The 19,589-nt window shown below is 42.3% G+C and overlaps 2 protein-coding genes across 3 annotated transcripts; one reads left to right on the top strand and one right to left on the bottom strand.

Moving 5' to 3' along the window:
• Window positions 1–13,815: 13,815 nt before the first annotated feature.
• LOC120642490 (adenosine kinase 2-like) lies at window positions 13,816–17,449 on the top strand. 2 transcript variants are annotated; one of them, XM_039919044.1, is made up of 13 exons: window positions 13,816–14,040; window positions 14,575–14,628; window positions 14,961–15,007; window positions 15,111–15,142; window positions 15,255–15,356; window positions 15,460–15,527; window positions 15,600–15,676; window positions 15,996–16,093; window positions 16,163–16,233; window positions 16,410–16,476; window positions 16,551–16,673; window positions 16,922–17,008; window positions 17,107–17,252. In XM_039919044.1, the coding sequence occupies exons 1-12, from the start codon at window positions 13,949–13,951 to the stop codon at window positions 16,988–16,990; spliced, it is 900 nt and encodes a 299-aa protein (XP_039774978.1). In that variant the 5' UTR covers window positions 13,816–13,948; the 3' UTR covers window positions 16,991–17,008; window positions 17,107–17,252. The 2 variants fall into 2 exon arrangements, with proteins under 2 accessions (XP_039774978.1, XP_039774977.1); XM_039919043.1 differs by having other exon boundaries at window positions 13,817–14,040; window positions 16,922–16,982; window positions 17,107–17,449.
• Window positions 17,450–17,840: 391 nt separating this feature from the next.
• Window positions 17,841–18,697, bottom strand: LOC120642585 (auxin-induced protein X10A-like). Its single transcript, XM_039919176.1, has one exon. It carries the CDS (start codon window positions 18,695–18,697, stop codon window positions 18,305–18,307), a length of 393 nt encoding a protein of 130 aa, XP_039775110.1. The 3' UTR covers window positions 17,841–18,304.
• Window positions 18,698–19,589: the final 892 nt, after the last annotated feature.

The raw sequence follows: 19,589 nt of genomic DNA, 5'->3' as shown, positions 1-19,589 counted from the left end.
ATAGCTACTACCAAACTACTGCTCGATCACCAAGATTCAAAACAAGCTCGGAAGCACCTAATTATCTGACTCTAGTACTACTACTGCTACTAAACAAGAAATAAGCCATGCTCTATCCAAATGGAAAACAAAAAGGTATGGACAGACCGGACCGTTGTCTGTGCCTCTGCGGCAGTTCTTTTGACAAATCCTTGGCCAGAAGAATTTAGAGCATAATGCTCCAAGATCACCACATTTCTTAACACACTTTCCTACTGACAAAGGCCAGGAACAATGGGCTAATAAGCATAAAAATCAGCGAGTAACCACAGTGTAAAAAGAGCTGAGGTAGCATATATAGCGAGATTTTTTTTCTCACAGATTTGAATCAATTAAGGCAGCAGCTTCAAAGAAGAGATGATGTTGAAACCTCGATGGATAACGTATACTCCTAATTAAAAGACAATTCTAGCTGACTAGAATAACTGTGAGTAGACTGCCAAAGCACAGCTCGACGGACCTGCAAGTCGTGATATAGTTTTATCCATTACTACTTTGATTATGAATGCATGCATTAAACTTACTAAGTAGTGTTTGGTCAAGACTAGAACCATGTGCTTCTGTCTATAACCCTCCTATGAACAAACGACCACGTCCTGAAGACCTAAAAACAATCCTGCTTTTATTTCTTTGGCTACATGCCAATCAAGCTGGTAGTAACATGTCCGGGGAAAAAAGCTTTGATAGTGAAGATACACGGCATTCAATGAGGGAGCACATCCGTGAAAGCACACGACCACACTCGCCATTCCGTTTGAATTCGTAGCACGTCCGTGAATGCACATGACCACACTCGCGCTGAACATTTCGTTACCAAATTAGAAAAATGCAAGCAGGAGATATTCTCCTCCGCCTCCGTCCCCTCTTATCGTCATTTCGTCAAAAGATTGGCGAGATCTGAGAGGGGGTCTGCAGAGGGGAACACGCAAGTCGCAAGGTTGGCATGGCAGGCCGGCCGGCTGGCCCGCCCAGTTGATTTCCCAGCGAAAAACGTAGCACGAAGAGATGCTCAGATGCATAGAACGTGTGCCTTCACCTGCTGAATGAGTCGGGGACGGGGAGGGAGAGTCTCCAAACTGAAGCTCTCTCCCGTGTGGCCTCTGAGGTTATTCAGAATGGCGGTCAGCCTGTTGCGCAGTAACTTTCAGAGCAAACAGGCGCGCAAACTGCCGCCGGGAAAAGAAATGATGGATAGTGTTAGAAGTGAAAGTGAATGATTGTTTCCATTGATGGTATTTACAATTTATATACAAGACCAAAGAAGACCGAAGGGACATGCCCCTTCGGTATGGCCCCTTCGTGGGTTGGCTCTTTCATGGATTGGCTCTTTCGTGATGGCCCTTTAATGAAAGGTAACCGCCTAATTAATTATTACAAAAATTGATCACTAATTCTAATTTTTTCATAACACTCCCCTTTGATCAATTTTTTTTTCTTATGGTCTTGTAATCAATTTGATCTTTTTGTGGTCTTGTAATCAATCGAATAACTCCTTGAAAATCCTATGAAAAAAATCAAGAGATGCGATATATATAACTCCCCCAAAAATCTTTCAGGAAAAATGTGAGGAAAATCTTTGAAAAACCCTGTGGGGGAAAACCAAAGTAATTCTGGTATACTAGGCAAAACTCCTTCAAACCCAGTGACAAAAATAAGGAGAAACACCGTAATATACAACTACCAATGTTAGTAGACCCTTAAGATAAATTCAAGTCTTAGTCTAACAACACCTTGACCATATGATCAATATGCTTCAAATATCATCTTCCAAAAATGCCTGTGGGGAAAATAGATGATATAGCATATACCTTTGCGCTGGCATTGCCTCATTAAAAACTTTATATGAGAAACCTCAAACGGAAAACTCACATAAAGAAAAGAGTGCAATGCATGTCCGAGTATCATCCACCAAAAACTCCATGGAAAAAATGGATGATATGACATGACCTTGTGTTGATATTGCCTCATTAAAAATTTTATATGAGAAACTCCAAGGGAAAAACTCATAGAAAGAAAAGAATGCAATATGATGTTTGCAACAAGTTAGTATTCAGAGAGACTCTCCCCCTGATACTTGCAAATCTCAAAGTAATTTCATACCAATGCACTCAACACATAAGAAATGACACATAAGAAATGTGGAGTATGGTAAACTCTGTGAATATCTCAGCGAGATTATCACATTATTTAGTTTGCAAATGTCCATATGTCCATATTACTAATGGAGCATAACCATCTTAGTCAAAAAATATTATACTAAGTGTAACTTATCTTCATCTACACAACACAAGTTGCATTACCTTTTATAGGTAATAACTATTGATTCAATAGAATCAACAACACATAACCTCAATATGTGATATATCATTCTGTCAAGCTATATACATTCATGTGAAGTCTTGTGCAATACAATATCAGAATGATTAGTGGAATCGACCATTAAATGTCTAGTAATAGACTATTACAAAATAGTCTTTCTATATGTACATTAAGCCTTCCAATGATCTGGATTTTAGGATCTTAGAGATAACGAGAATCATTATATCCACATGATCGGATCATGGATTATACCAAGATCACATGTGCTATTTGAGATATCAAAAGATACTCTTAATTCCAATCTACCAATATTTTGTTGGACTAGCGCTGCTACTAGAAAGCAAATCTTTGCAAAATAAGATCCGGCTGGGAACTTTTGTAAGATATATTAGTGCATTAATAGCACAAAGATAATGAACCATATGTCCTATTATCTCATCTCAATCACTATGGCATACAATAATCTTTCTCCTTTTTAGAGATGGAACAACCATAGGACACCTTCATATTGAATCGCTCAATATTAACTGGATATAGAAGCTTTGTACAAAATCTTGAGAGAAGACGCTTAGATCATAAACACAAATTAAATATTGGTTTAGTCTGTATCTTCCAACTTAAACTTCGTCTTGATTATCACGCGCTATCAATGTGTGTTCATTACTAATGGTATCAAATTTATTGATCACCATATAAGACTATGAAGTCCAATTAAGGACATCAAAAATGAACACCCACATGTGATCAACCTTGTATCCTTTAAGTTTAAGGAATGCATACAAATTCGACTTAACTGCTTTAAGCCATATATTGACTTAAGCAATAAACAATATATGTTGCGATTTTATGTATGAGGTTTTGGTATGTGAACTCCTTCCCGGAAGCTTCACAAATATACCAAATCAAGTGATCATATAAATATATGCAATCACTACATCTATCAACTATCAACTACAAAGATAGATGTTTTTGTACTACCAATCAAAAGATAGTATTGGAAATTTATAACAATTATTTAGAAGAATAGTTTGCATTGAAAATCAATGCCTGGGCTTTGCGTAAACCCCTTCTGCTACTAGTCTTGCTTTGTATCTCACCACCATATTGTTCTCAATTCATTCTAGGATGAAAACGCTTATGTATCCCACAGTAAAGATATCTTGAGATGTTAGCTCCATAGGCTAAACCATCTTTTTTTTGGTGAGCAAGACTATCTCTGTATGTACTACTTCATTCAACAAGTTCCAACAAGAGTGTTCAGTAACACTCTGCCATGGTCTTATTAATTGGATGACTTGGAATGTTGTATACAATTTATTTAGAGAAATATGTGTCGACACATGTAGCCTTTATTTCATATAATTCTCCAGTCTATCAAGACTCAAAAATACCATTAACGACTCATCGTGACTTCCTGAAACGAGAGTCATGGCTTTCCGATATCCTAGCATCAGTATTTAGGTGCACCTCTGAGCTAGGTTTGTGGATGACATTCATCCATCGGGTAATAACTAATATTTACCCACAATATGTTGCCAACCATAGGTTGACCTACATTTACTATCTTAGAAGGATAACCTTCTGTTGCTAGCAATGAATAATCCTACTTTATGGCCATACTTCTCCCCCTCTTATTTACAATTGGGAGTTGAGTGGATTTATTTGGTACCTCCACTCTTTCTGGCACATAACTTGCAAAGGATTAACAAATTTAAAAGATATCTTAGTAATCAGTAAATGCATTTAGCAGTCTATTTGCAATATTGTGCAAATAATAGTTCTTTAAACTCAAAATTCAGTTCATTTAGTACATGATCTTGAGCTTGAAATGCCTTAAGCATTCCAATATTTTTCTGGCATTATTTATGGTACGTCTAATCTCCCCCTAATGCCTGGAAATGCTCGTTATGAAAATAAACCCTGTATATGGGTAGTAAATAGGTCCTCCTTGAGAGATTCTAGATACTTAACGATTGACAGAGATTGAAATCTTATGTTGATCCCAAATTTTCTGTGTACCCATCAATGTACGCTGTGATGGTGAGATTGGTACGTATACAACGTAACCCAATCTTACGCAAATAGGAAATCTTCAACGATTCCCACGTACTAAGTGCATATAGGGAATATACAGTTAATCATAAGTCAGGAGTGTGTAAATCTACTGACCCCAACACCAAGTTGGAAAATAGCAATTCTCTAGCAGCGGTCCTTTATTATTTTGATGTCTATCTCATAGATTCCATTTATCCTTTTGGATATTTAACTAAATTCTAATGCCAAAACAATTGTTTGGAGGCATATAAATTCAGTAGTGTTCAGAATAATGAGCTCACAACTAGAGCCATTATTTACCAAATGCATGGTTGAGTGTGGATACTTCACACACTCTAGATCATCTTATAGATGAATCTTTACAACCATGAAATGTCTGAACTGTCCATACAATGTTTGTATCGGTCCCAAACATATTCTCTTGAATATGATCAAGGAATCTAAGACATTGAAATATGATTTTAAGATAAAAGGGTCTTAAAATATTTTTCACTGTGGCACTTATCATAACCACACTTTTGTAAAATATGATCAATAGAATTGCTAATAATTTTTCAAGTAATCCCATAGGATGGGCAAGTTGATCATTCCAAATTTGGAATGCATCAACAGTATGAAAAATTATCTTATACGCAACATTTTGTACGGGAATGATTGTATCCATAATACAGTCAAAATGAGACTTATCTCATTACTTATATGCATAATATTCTCTTTTTTGTGTTTCCAAACGAAAACACATTTGGATATCTCTATAATTTATTAAGATATGAGTTGAATTAGGACATAATTAAATATCCGCAATTGTTAACTCATATCCATAGGAAGAATGATAGTGGTAGAGCAAACCAAACTATCATTACATCGCATCAACGATGGCAAAAAATATTCCCTCTTCTTGTCATAAGAACTAGGAACATTTTGCTTCCCCAATTATAGAGTTTGTGGTAAAAAAATCCACTAGGCACATACCATTCCCACATTGGAATAATTCCTGTACGATTTATATCTATATATGACAAGAATTCAATGAAATTCTCATCTAATATATAAAAATCCATAAATATTGTCAATTATCAAATTCATCAATTTGATATCTACAATACTTATGCATTGGCAATAAGTATGGCAACATCTTTGATGTATAACGAACAACCCCTAATTGAGGTTTATGAAATTCTTCCCTTAGTCAATGGGATAAAACCATTGCTATTTTCCACTGTCAATATAGGATAATGATACCATCTAGAGCGAGTTCATCAACTCCTCTGAAGTCAATATCCAACATGTGACAGCCCATTGATTTAATTAATTTACACCTAAGGTAAAATAAAAATCATATGGTGATGTTGTAATCTCCAATGCAAAATTTAGGGGGATCCATATCTTCACTTTGTTTTGGATAGTTGGAGGTAGTCAACAAAACTTAAACCTCACAACAAATAGAGGTAGTCACAAGATGTGTGTACCTCATAGACAAACATTATTAATATGGCGCACACATTGTGGATAATCTCTATGTGCGAAACATAGAGTAGATCTCTCAGTAGTAGGCAAATAAATTGCTGCTATGGGCACGGTCTCTGGGCTGATATATTCACATGAATATACCGCAGCTAATGCCTAAGACTCTACTACCTATGTGTAACCTTTAATAATGAATGATGGTAATCACCATAAAAGTGTACCATTTGTATATTTCCAAAACACTTATTTGGGAGAACACAATGTAGGTAATTATCAAGTTTAAATAAACATGATGTAGACCTCTTAATAATGGGCGAATAATCGCTGTCATAAGCACGATCTCTGGGCTAAATAATTCAATATGAATTAATCACAGCCAATGCCTAGGACTCCATTACTTGTGTTAGGATCCCAAATGTATCTAAGATATAGATATAACAATTTTGCATAACCCCTCAATAATTAAGAAATTCTTAATTAAGAGGAACAACCTTTGTTAAATGGAATTTACGAAAAAATTACCAAATTAACAAGGTTAACAAAGTACCCTACCATATTGATATTGGTTAAGTCAGAGACTAAAATAGAAAATGTACTAAGCACATAGTGCTATAGTTGGATAGTGGCATAATTTTGCGCAAAACCCGAAGGGATCAAAGCAAAAAATCCACTTTTTTATGTTAGCCTTACTAGCAAAAATGATTTGGCTGCCATTTTGCCCTTTCTAGACTAGGCCAATATGTGCCTAAATACAACCGTCATTAATTAAGCATCACTTAATTCAGAGGATCTGATTTTATTGCAATTAAAATAATTGCCAACCAACAAAAAATGATAAACTATTTATATTTACATATACAATTTTCTGGTCTCAAAAGCAAATAATGTATAGGAGTAAAGATTCTACCATATAAATTCTGTCAGAGTCCATGACTAAAACAGAAAATCACAGACACAGAAAAACATTTGTAAATATTAAATAGTAAAATCTCCACAATATAATGTATTATGATGCAATTTCTAAAGACTCGTAGGTTTCAAAAACTATTTATTTACTCTAGGTAAATAATTTGCATTATAAGTCATTTAAACTTAAGGTCTAAAACAAGCATTTATATATCAATAATAAATGCAATATATTGCAGTATTGTATCTAGTCTAGAGGTTAAAACCTAACAATTTAGGGCCTCAAATATAAAAATGCAGAACTGAATAATCTAGAACATGAAAAGATAAAGTTCTAGGAGCCTTATCGCAATTTTGCGGAGAGATCAGGCGGCCTGTTAGTGGCCCGGTGTGGCGGCCTGTGGGCCGATTTGGCCCAAGTCGGCCCAAATCGGCCTAGCAAGTGCCGGCCCCTTTTTTCTTTTTTATATTTAAAAAAATACAAAATTTCAAAAATATATGGCGGTTTCAAGAAATTGCAAAAATGGACCCTTGTCGCCCATGGGGGGGGGGGGCGACAGGCCCCCTGTGGCCCCCTGTCGCCCAGGCAACGGGCGATAGAGACCTTTTTGTAATTTTTTTTCTTCGAACAGGTCCCTGGTGGGAGACGTGGTGCAGGGGGGGCGGTCGCCCCCCCCCGACGGGCGACAGGGCAGGGCTGCCCTATTTAAACACCCCTCCCCTCTCACCCCACATTGTATTCTCTAAAATTCTAGAAAAAATAGAAAAAAAAGAGAGGGGTGAGAAGAAGGAAAGCGACGAAGCCCTGCCGAAGTGCGCATCTATGATCTGCAGGTTTTAACGTTTGACCTTTCATTGTGATTTTCTTATGAATCAGAGTAGAAGTAATCTTTACATATTGAAATATTGGATCGTAATCTTAGAATAATAGTAGCTATTGTTATTTCAGCATTTCGCCATGGCTGCCTCCAATTTTGGAGGTTTTGTCTGGACCGAAGAGAAATCTACTATAATACTTGATATCGTGAAAGATCTTGTGCTTAGAAAGAAGTTGGATCCACTTGCGGATGGTACGATAGAGATGGTTATGGCCAAAGTATTAGGGTTTCAAGTTTGCACACTGTTTCATGGTATTACAACGCAAGATCTAAAGGGACACCTGCTAGAACGCCATAATAAGGTATACATGCGTATATGTGAACTTGCGAATCATTCTAATGTGATTGGATTCTTAGAAAGTACTGCTAAGATATGGATGCGGCCAGAGGTGTATGAGATACACATTAAGGTAACTTTCATTCAGATCTTGTGTTACCTGGGACGACGATGATGATTTCATGCCCCCCAAATCTTGGCCCCCAAACCGTGAATTGCATTCTGAGGACACTTTTTGTAGTTGTGACCCAATGCTCCACATTGGCTGCAACGCTTTTGTGCCTTGCTTGCCTCGGACTCGTCCATACCATTTCTTATACGACGCGTCTGACGACGGCCTTTGCCTTTCTTAGCGGCTGGATCAGGAACATAAGTCTTAACCTCCCGGTCCGTAATAAAGGGTCCAACTATGCCAATCCCGTATATTTCATGTCCCCAGGTGGATGTAGCTGCCTCCATGCTGAAATAGGGTGACACAAATACACCGGGCTGCAACCCAGATTCTGCACAAGCGGCAATGATGTGCGAACAGGGCAAATGCAATAACTTTGGCTTCATGCAGTTGTAGCGGGCAGTGCCGTCTTCTGTAATTAAACTCTCTTGCACCACCCTATCTCTACGGATGCCACGACTAGTTCTATCCTTGCATAGCACCTCAAATCTATGCTCCCTTGTACCCGTCAATATGACGCGGTGCTGCAGAGCCTTTGCTATCTTGTCTTGCATATATTGTATCACTTTTGTGCAAAACTAAATTTGGGGGTTGCTCATGTTTATGATTGCAGCCATGTATCGCTCTCTGAAATACTTCATGCATCCATACATGATGAACTCAACAATTCCCACGAGAGGAAAGCCACGACAACATCGCATCACCATATTGAAACACTCTACGTGGTTTGTTGCCTGGATACCGTACCACATTCCGTTTGTATCATAAAGGAATGACCATTTCTCCTTCGGTGCACCTCGAATCCAGTGCGAAAATGGCTTCTCCAAAGAAGCCCTTTGCATCTGCTGACTGGCCACTGCTGGTTCCTGCTGCCTTTGCCTTCACTTGCTCCGCAGTTAGCTGATCAAGCATCTGCCACAAAGCATTAAATTTTCTCTGCTGATTCTGAGTGCACAACCTCTTGAACAAGTGCTTTAGTTCCTTGTTCTTGAAGTGGTCAAAGAAGTTTGCACCCATATGCCTAATGCATCACCTTTTTTGCACATCTGGCCATAATGGATGCGTTTTTCCATTTTCGACTTGTAATTTTATAATTGCTTGTAGCAGACCTGCGTGCCTATCACTTATAAGGCACACATCTGGATGGACGCGTAATCTTAATTTTCTAAACTAATTTACTACTACGTAAGTAAGATATCCTTAAACTCCTACTTAAATGGTTCTACTATAGCACTAATTAAATTTAATTAGTCTACAATAGCAATGGAAAAATACATAAGTTAAATATAATTACATGCAGATCACAAGTGCGCAATCCGGCAGGACTTCGCCGCTTCCCTTCTCCTCACCCCTATATTTTTTCTGGATTTTTGGTGGAATTTTTGGGCTCAAATAAGAGGTGAATAAGGGGGGAGGCCTTATATAGAGTGGGGGGACCCTGTCGCCCGAGAGGAGGGCGCCAAGGCCCCCCCGTCGCCCGTTGGGGGGGCGACCGCCCCCCTGCCACCGAGTTCCCCGCGCTGCGCTGCCCAGGGACCTGTTTGTAAATTTTTTTTACCAAAAGGGCCTTTCGCCCCCTGCCTGGGCGACAGGGGTCCGGTCGCCCACCCCATGGGCGACATGGGTCCATTTTCGCAATTTCCTGAAACGGCCACATATTTTTGAAATTTTGATTTTTTTTAAATATAAAAAAGAAAAAAACGCGAGAGGGGGCGGTTAGGGAAAATCCTAACCCGCCTCTGCCACACCTGTAACCGGCGGCGCCGCCGCCGCCTGGCCTCTGGGCGCCGCCGGGGTCAAGCGCCGCGCGCGCGGTGCCTCCTCTTCCCCGTGAGGTCATGAACTGCCGTCACCTGCCCTGAGCAAGTGACGCCGCCTCCTGGTCTCGGCGTCGCCCCGCCCTGCGCCATTGGGCGCACCGCCGCCCCTTGGCTTCTGCCGTGCTCCGCCCCTAGCACCGCTGCGGGCCGTGCCCAATGCCCTCTTCTTCCATTGGTTCCGTCCCTCCCCTAGTGCGCCGGCCAAGGGCTAGCCGCCGGCCATGGCTGGCCAGGACGCGGCCGAGAAGGTGGGTGGGCGAGGGGGCCGCGGTGTATGAAGCGCCGGAGTGGCCGTCGCCAAGGTTTCCAGTGGTGCCGGCCATGGGGTGCCGCTGATGCCATGGCGTCCTTGCGTCGGGAGAGGACGTGATGCCGAAATTGCCTCGATCTTACCGTCGTCTCACACACGGTGGTGAGTCCATATTCTTTTCCTCTTTGCTTGTCTCCGATTCGTTGTCGCCGGCAAGTGGCCGCCATTGGTGACGAAGATGTCGAAGGAAATCTTCTCTTGCAGAAACTCGGCGAGTTCCAGCGAGACTTCAGTTCCGGCCATGCTTCTATTCTGGCCATATTCCTTTTTGTCGATTAGCATGCCATCTGTTTTTTCATGCAGGCTGTGTTTAGATTGGGAGAAAAAGTCACATCAGTCACTGTAGTACACTGTAACACTTTTCATTTGTTTGTGGTAAATATTGTCCTACCATGACCTAACTAGGCTCAAAAGATTCGTCTCGCAACGTACATCAAAACTATGCAATTAATTTTTTTTATTTAACTATATTTAGTACTCCATGCATGGGTCATTTGCTATATTTAATGTTTCGATGTGATAGGAGATGTGATGGAAAGTTTGAAAAGTTTGGAAATTTTGTGGGAACTAAACACACCCGCATACGAGTTTGCAGTTGGGCCGCTCGTCGCCGGAGTCGTTGATTGCTTCTCCAATCCGTTCTTTCCTCAGGTTGGCAAGAACTTGCCTACGGACTCTTCTCTCGCTCAGGGGAGAGCGTGCTGATAACGTGTTAGAAGTTAAAGTGAATGATTGTTTCCATTGATGGGATTTACAATTTATATACAAGACCAAAGGAGGCCGAAAGGACATGCCCCTTCGGTATGCCCCTTTGGGATGGCTCCTTCGTGGGTTGGTCCTTTCAAGGATGGGCTCTTTCGTGATGGCCCTTTAATGAAAGGTAATCGCCTAATTAACTATTACAGAAATTGATCACTAATTCTAATTTCTTCATAACAGATAGGATGATGATGAGAGATCTGAAAGGTACAGTTACATCTTCCCTCGCTCATGTATCTTTATTAAGCAAAACTATCTTACTATTACTAATTGGAGGCTCCTTTTGAAGCCTTCAGGTGAAGCCACCTATGATCCTAGGTGGACAGTCTCAAAAAATAGTGAAATCCTACAAATTCTCACAAAAATCAGAAACATCCGGCCATCAATTCAGCAACTCTAATCATAATAGCCATTGGATCTGTTATTTTTTAATAAATTACCCACCTTTGCCATTATGAAAATATACTAAAGTAATCCCCTAAACATGTATCTAAATTACCCACCTCTGCCATTATAAAGAACTAATCTAAAGTAACCCCCTAATCTTCATGTAAATTACCCACTTATGTCATTATAAAATAATATCAAATAACCCCCTAAATTTTTATATATATTATCCAATAATAACATAATAAAAAGTTAAAATGAACCCCAAATCTGAATCAAAATTATGATATTATAATAAAATCTTAAAGCGCATCAATACAAAATTCTAAATTACTATTCCTATGATTATTAATATATTATTTATGTTATTATTTATATAAACATACTAACCATAATGTGTTTGTCACTATATATTCATGTATAAGAGAAGAGATAAAAATAAAGTGTTCAATTAAACACATATCAGACATATATGGAGGTGTGATGTGAAGTGAGAAAAAATTATTAGTAATTAAACCTATCACATTTATTACAATTACATTATGATAAATATGTATTTTTGCAGTACTTGATTAAAATATTTAATTAGTTAAAGAGAGTGTGAGATAGATAATTATTAGATATCTCTATCTAGCTCATGCGGGAGCACGAGTTGATAAAGAGAAAGGAGAAGGGACGTCGTCGCTGTTGTCTACCAAACAAAGCCCCTGCCTGGAGAGGCCACAGGAGAGGCTAGCTAGCTAGCGACGACCTGACGCTGACGGAATCAGCTGGTGCGTGTCCGTCTGGCGAGTGAGAGAGAGCGAGGTAGGTAGGTGAGGAGGGAAGCACCCGTTTGACTTGGGGCTCGGATGTGCGTCGTGTATGTATGGCTCGTGGATGAGCCCGCGAATGAGGGTTGGTTGGTTCCAACCACCACCGCTCCACTAGCTTGTTATTAGTCAGATCGAGTGGTGGTATTGTTGAACCCAACTCTTGGTTAAAAATATAGCCGGCAAACGAAAAAAAGAGGATCGCTCAACCAAATTTGCACTGCCACTTTACTGATGAAGCAGGCAGATGTGAGTTTGTGGGGGAGGCGAGTGTGTCATTGTGCGTGCCTGTTCTTTTTTGAACTATGAGTCACACATGTGACTAGCAACAATGTGTCACACAATCATATTTTTTAAAATTCTATATAAAAAATTAAAATCTGATTGTAGCACTGTGTTTGCAATGAAATCTTCAAAACAAAATCACACATGGATGAATTTTTTGAAACATTTTTTAATGTGAAACAAAATTTTGAAAACTAAAAGAATTGTTCCAATAATAAAGAAAAAGTTATTTCATATTATATAATTATTTAATTGTAGTCAGTTACACGCGTTGACTTCTAATATTTGATGGGGGCCTTACCTCATTTATTATCGCCTACAACAATATTTGATGGGGCCTTACCTCGTTTATTATCGCCTACAACAACAGCTGGAACTGCTGCTGGGCCGCGCCATAGCCAGCCCACTGGGCCCTTGCTTGGGTGATGTCGCTCGCCGCCGCCCCATCACCAAGTAACATTGCGCCGTGTCGTGTCGCCGACTCGCCGTTGGCCCCTCACCCCACCGGCGATATTTGTGCCGACGTGTGCGGTGCGCCCCTCTCGTGTCGCCGCCCAAGACCGGAACGCGTGCAGACCTGGACCCCGCACGCACGCGTACGATCCGATCCCAGCCGAGCGCAACGCGGCGCGCCGGACGGGCCAGACGGCACACGACCTGAAGATGCGTGGGCCGGCGCGGCAACGTGTTGGGCTGCCTACACGTGGGCCTGCGGCCTATGGGAAAGCCGGGGTTCTCTTCTTCCCCCAGCCGTAACCGAAAATCCAATACATCTTCCACAAAATTTTTTCTTCCATATCTTCCACTGTTTGATTGAAATTCGTGCAAACTATTTGATCCGTTAGATATCGTCAACCCTAACCTTTTTCTTCCTCACCTTCCTCCTCCCTCACCATGCGCCCGCCGCCGCCCTGAGCCCAGGCTCCGCCTCCTGCGCCGCCGCCCCGCTCGCCGCAGCTGCAGCGCGCACGCCGCGGAGCCTGCTGGGCGCCGCCTGCTGCTGCCCCGCGCTGCTGCCTCCTGCTGCTGTTGCTGCACGCCGCCTGCCGCGCCTGCCGCCGCTACTGCGTGCCACCGCCGCGCACGCCGCCACGCCACCGCCGGAGAAAGAAACTTTTCAACATTTTCATTTTAGTATTTTCAACATTCTTCATTTCTAATTTCAACATTTCGTCTCTACAGTTTTAACATTTTAAAAGTCAAATGTTGAATATGTTTAATAAAATGTTGAGTTAATTTTATCAAAATGTTGAACATATTTATAACAGATAATTAGACTAAAATATATTTTAAAGATAGATGGCTTATCTACCCTCCGGAAGATAGATGAACCCCCCCTCCCATTTCTCTCTGCGAATCTTCCGGGGGCCGCCGCGTGCTTTCCCAATTCCGAATTCCGCCACCCGATTTCTCGCGCCGCCGCCGCCGCCGCCGCGCGCTCGGCTCAGTTGGAGGAGAGGAAATGGCGAGCGGCAGCTACGAGGGCGTCCTGCTGGGGATGGGGAACCCGCTCCTCGACATCTCTGCTGTCGTCGACGAGGCCTTCCTCGCCAAGTACTCCCGTTCCTGCTTGGTCTCTGAACCGTGACTGCTTGTTGTATCGGCTGATGCTTCAGCATGTAGTTCTGTTGGTGGTGGCGTGACGTGGGCTTGACCATCACCGATTCACCATCTCTTTCGTATTCGCCTGCAATTGTGCGCGCGGGTTGTGGATGTGGGTGGTACCTCTGAAACTCTGAATAACGTGTCAACGTGCAGACTGCCTTCGCGAAGCGACTGAGAAACCGATCTGTTAGAAGTATTATGTTCATCAGCCTACTTGGGTTCACTTCGTTAATTGGTTTGACTGCGACGTTTTTGCTCATTCTTCTTCATTCCCTATCCAATACAAGGTCCCCGGAAATTTTTCCTTAAATTATGCTGGTCAATCAAAATTATCTCCGTTGGATTGACCATGCTTTGTCCCTTCCTTGTTAGGAAAAGTTTAGTGGTACCTGCTGTTATACTGCCAGCTATTTTTTTCTTTTTTTTTTTTGAGGCGACACTGCTAGCTAATTGAGACTTTCTCTCTCTGCACCTGTGTTCTAGGTATGATGTCAAGCCAGGCAATGCCATTCTAGCCGAGGACAAGCACTTGCCAATGTAAGCTCCGTTGCCATTTAGCTTTCCTTGAATTATCCAGTATTGTTGGCTTGCTGCTAGTTTGTTCTGAATTGAGAAAGGTAAATAAGCTCTATATATCGTGTTGCCTTAAGTGCACATGGAAAGAAAAACATAGAATGGTTTATAGTTTTGTGTATCCTGATATCTACATTGGCTTTAGGTTATCAGTTTAGTAACTTAATATCCGAGCTGTCCAGAGTCCAGAAGCCATATTTGGAGAATCTGTTCACATAACTGTAAACCGGCAGTCAAACATGAAAAACAGTGTGGATGTGTGCTGAGTGCCGACCTGGATTTCTTTGTGATTCCAGGTATGATGAATTGGCTAGCAAGGGAAATGTTGAATACATCGCTGGAGGTAGTATTATGACATTCTATGTTAATTTGTTAAGTTAAATTCTTGAAGTATGATTATGGTTCATTCTCTCATTTTTGTGAATTTGTTGTGCTCATTCTTTCAGGAGCCACTCAAAACTCTATCAGGGTTGCCCAGGTAAGCTTTAAAGATACTAATCATAGATATCTAAATCTGTTAACCTTGAACAGTCTATTGTTTGCATGTGCTCGTAAGAAACGAAATCATAGCGATTTTTATTGCTTCTCAGTGGATGCTTCAAATTCCTGGTGCAACAAGTTACATAGGTTGCATTGGAAAGGACAAGTTTGGTGAGGAGATGAAGAAAAATGCACAAGCTGCTGGTATTAATGTAAGTTACAAGTTGGCTTCTGTTAACTTTCTTCTTCTTCATGCGATGATTGTTCAACTCTATTGCACCACTAGCTACCATAATGTTGTCATTGATACAACAGGCCCATTATTATGAGGATGAGAATGCTCCGACAGGCACATGTGCGGTCTGTGTTGTTGGTGGTGAAAGGTATGGTTCCTACATTGGCTTCACTAACAAATGTGATTTAATTTTAATGAATTTCCTTCTATCTATAACCAGGTCACTTATTGCAAACTTGTCTGCGGCAAACTGCTACAAGTCTGAACATCTGAAGAAACCAGAGAATTGGGCTCTTGGTAATGAAAATGGATTGATAGAGTTGCTTTAATAATTTCTTGCTACAAATAAGGTTCATCATGTTGTTTGGGCACAGTGTCACTTATAACATCCTCTGTGGAATTTGTCCATTAGTACAAGCGCATAAATATTTTCTGAATGTTATCTTATAACGTAACATCATTTTTATATTTCAGTTAACAACATAGCACCTTATGGTACCTAGCCTGTCAAGTCATTTCTGCCATTTTCTTACAAAGCATCTTCGCTAATTGTTTGCACTTGGTGCATTTGTTTTGATGCATCATGTTTCCTAACAATGATATTCCTTAACTGTAGTTGAGAAGGCAAAATATATTTATATTGCTGGCTTTTTCCTTACTGTGTCACCGGATTCTATTCAACTTGTCGCTGAGCATGCAGCTGCGAATAACAAGGTAAAATGTTGCAAACAAAAGGAGACCATTTTCTGTTGGTGCCATTTTCATTGATGACAGCATTTGCAGGTGTTTTTGATGAACCTTTCTGCTCCCTTTATCTGTGAGTTCTTTCGTGATGCCCAAGAGAAAGCTCTTCCGTAAGTACTGGATGCATAATGATTTTTTTGTTATATGACCTTTATGTGAGAGCAGTATATAAAATGTTCAGCTTGTGATGCAAAGCTTTATTTCAACTGTCTTGCATGTTAGTATTTTCTCATATTTTGGTGTGCTATATAAAATTTATGTAAGTTCTTACTGTTACCAAACATAGGTACGTGGACTACATCTTTGGGAATGAAACCGAGGCAAGGACCTTTGCTAAAGTTCGTGGTTGGGAGGTAACCTTTCGTCTTATCTTGTAATTTTCACCAGGTTAGTAAAGTTTTAATAAATAGCTCCTCAAAAATTATAGACTGAGAATGTTGAGGAGATTGCTCTGAAGATCTCACAACTGCCCAAGGCTTCAGGGACACACAAGAGGATCACTGTAATCACTCAAGGTTGTGATCCAGTAGTTGTGGCTGATGATGGAAAGGTAAACCTCATGCTTTCCATGGCCCTATCAGTTTCACTGATAGGCTTTGCTGCTTTGTGATTATTGTGAATTTTACATTCAGTTCAGAACGAATAGATTATTTGTGGCACACTATATATCAGTCTTAGACAAAGTTAACATATCACCAGGCCTGCATATCACATAATTCTAGTGTATTGAAGCTTTACCAACTCGAGGTAAATGTTTATCTTGGTTCCTGATAATCTTAAATACTATGGTTCTTGCAGGTGAAAACTTTCCCCGTGATCCTTTTGCCTAAGGAGAAGCTTGTGGATACCAATGGTGCAGGTACATAACAGTTTTCAGTAGTAACGGTAAATTATGAGTTGCAGTTTACTTTCCTTGAGCAGTTGATATATCTTCTATTTCACCATAAACTTCGTAGATCCTGAAATGGAAGCATGGCTTGCAGGTGATGCCTTTGTCGGAGGCTTTCTATCTCAATTGGTTCAAGAGAAGAGCATCGATGAGTGCGTCAGAGCTGCCTGCTATGCCGCGAACGTTGTCATCCAGCGTTCAGGCTGCACTTACCCTGAAAAGCCCGACTTCAACTAGAGCCAGCATACCGCAACTGCGAGGAGTACCCTTGGTCCCCCACAGTTTTATGGCCCTTAGTTCCTCTGTATAATTCTCCATCTCAGCAGATCTGGCCTCACTATCCATATCAATGTATAATTTGCGGCACATTTCTGGTGTCACCTTTTGCAATCGACAGGCCAAATGCGGATTAATACATCATCTGTCAGTACTTCCTTCGTGCGTGCCTCAATTCTTGTGAGAACTGAGCAACTGCTGGCTGAATTGCTGCGCGAACGCATGGTTTGCACTTGCACAGAAATGATCAAAGGGTCCCCTCCCCTGACGCTTCCTTGAATTGAGTACAGATTATGGAACCTCAGAAAAAAAAATTCGCCGATATAGATTACAGCCCTATTGGGCAAGGTCGCAGCTATCTAAAGAGGAAGAGATGAACCAAATCAAGAGTAACTGTCAACGCCTAGGAGTGATACTGGAGGTTTTCAACAAAAATGGCTGGAACTTCAAACGCAGGATAGAGTTATAATTTTCCTTGCTGTTGTTTGGGGCAAACCAGGGTCTGTTTGTTTTTGTGTGCTGAGCTTAAGCTCTGGCGGCCTGCGTGCTGCACTTGCTCTTTGTTGGCTGTAGTCACTCTCATGTGAGTGATCAAGGCTGGAACTTTTTCTTATTCTAAAAAAAAAAAGATTACAGCCCTACACGGCTACACCCTTAACATCTGTGCGAACGTTCACCACCGTGCGAAAGACCTCTGTACCCCTTCTACAGTCTACACTTGACTCTATGTCCCGGTTGCAGCCAAAAAATGTTCAAATAAAGCACTTGTGGTGCATCCTTGTAGAATCGAACACAGAATCTGGAACATCCCAACTAGTAACTGCTAACATGCCCTACACCTACACCCTATACAAACTGACAGCATGCAAACAATGCTTGGAGCAACATTTCTTGGACAGGTCCGAACAGAGAAATCGCAGGAACAGGCGGGGAATGCAGAGCAGGTTCAGGCGTTCGCTTCAGCTACGCCGCCACGCCGTAACCTGCCGGCGCCCGACACCGTGGTGGCCGGTCGGCTAGGTGCACAATGCCATCCTGGACTCCCGGTCGGCGTCGACGTGGCAGAGGACGGCGAGGAAGACGTCCTCGTGGCAGGGGATGCAGAGCCTGGCGTCCGCGGCGGCGAAGCCGTACTCGTCCCGCGCCCGGTCCAGCAGCTCCCGGAACAGCGGGTGGTCCAGGGAGGACACCCTCACGACGTGCCGCCGCAGCTCCTCCCCGACGTACACCACCGTGTGGCCCCTCGGCACGTCCCTCGGGATGGCCTCCTCGCCGCCACCGTCGAGGTGGGACCACTCGCCGGCCGCCGCCGCCGCCGCCTGGGCGGCGGCGAGCTTCCTCCACGCGTGGACGAAGGCCCTGGGGTTGAGGAACCTCCTCCTCCTGGACGATGACCCGGCCCCCTTCATGCCTGTGTGCATCCAATCCAAATTATCCAAGCGTGTGCATCTGGCCATGTACTTGGCGGGGGCTTTATATATACTACACTCCATCGGGGGCCGGGGCTTGTGCGGTCGTCGTGCCGTGTCCGAGCATCGTTAAATGCTGACAGTTTGGCCTCAAGGTCCGTGCTATGCTGCGGTACGCAGGTCGCTAGGGTGAGCTGGAAAGCTTCACTGCTGATGACCTGATGAGCCATGTCTGATCTAAGAAGAGAGAGAGAGGTTTGGATAAAAGCTTGGGAACAGAGCGTCGTTTTTGCTCTGTTTCTGAAGGTACTCCATCCACGGCATGTGCACACGTAGGTCTAGGTCGCAGGTAGGCTTGCAGCCATGGCAAGTTGCGAGTGGTTCTCAACAACCATGGGGATGGGGATTGGGGATCCCTCCCGTCGCAAGCATCGTTCGTTGTGTGCGCGGGCAGCTCCTCTTGCATGACGGCGTCATTTCAGAGCAGCTGTACGTCGGAGTGTGTTCTGTTCCATTATTGGTAGGCTTTGAAGAGGAGAGAACTGAACCGTGTTCATCACCGCACCAGCAGAAGACATCCACTAGTAGTAGACCACTAATGGGTGTACATGTGACGAACTAAAGGTCGGAAATGGGGACACATGTAGCAGGCCGGTGTCATCATCAACTCATCAAGCAAGGAAGGCAACACTTGCTGCGATGGCGAAGTGTACCCAACTAACAAAAGCCATTAGGGTCAGCAACATGACGCGGGTTTAGGAGTAGCCGGCGTGTGTTGACCACGCAAAGGGCAAGGCTGCTTCTATCGCGCGTCTTCGGAGTTATTTGTGTACAATTGTTCAGAAAAGGTAATGGATGCAGTAGAGTGGTACATGATCGTCCAGTCCAGTAC

This window comes from Panicum virgatum, chromosome 7K (assembly GCF_016808335.1).
Source record: "Panicum virgatum strain AP13 chromosome 7K, P.virgatum_v5, whole genome shotgun sequence".
Lineage (NCBI taxonomy): Eukaryota > Viridiplantae > Streptophyta > Magnoliopsida > Poales > Poaceae > Panicum > Panicum virgatum.
The sequence above is the reverse complement of the archived record's forward strand: the minus strand, read 5'-3'. Positions and strand labels throughout refer to the sequence as shown.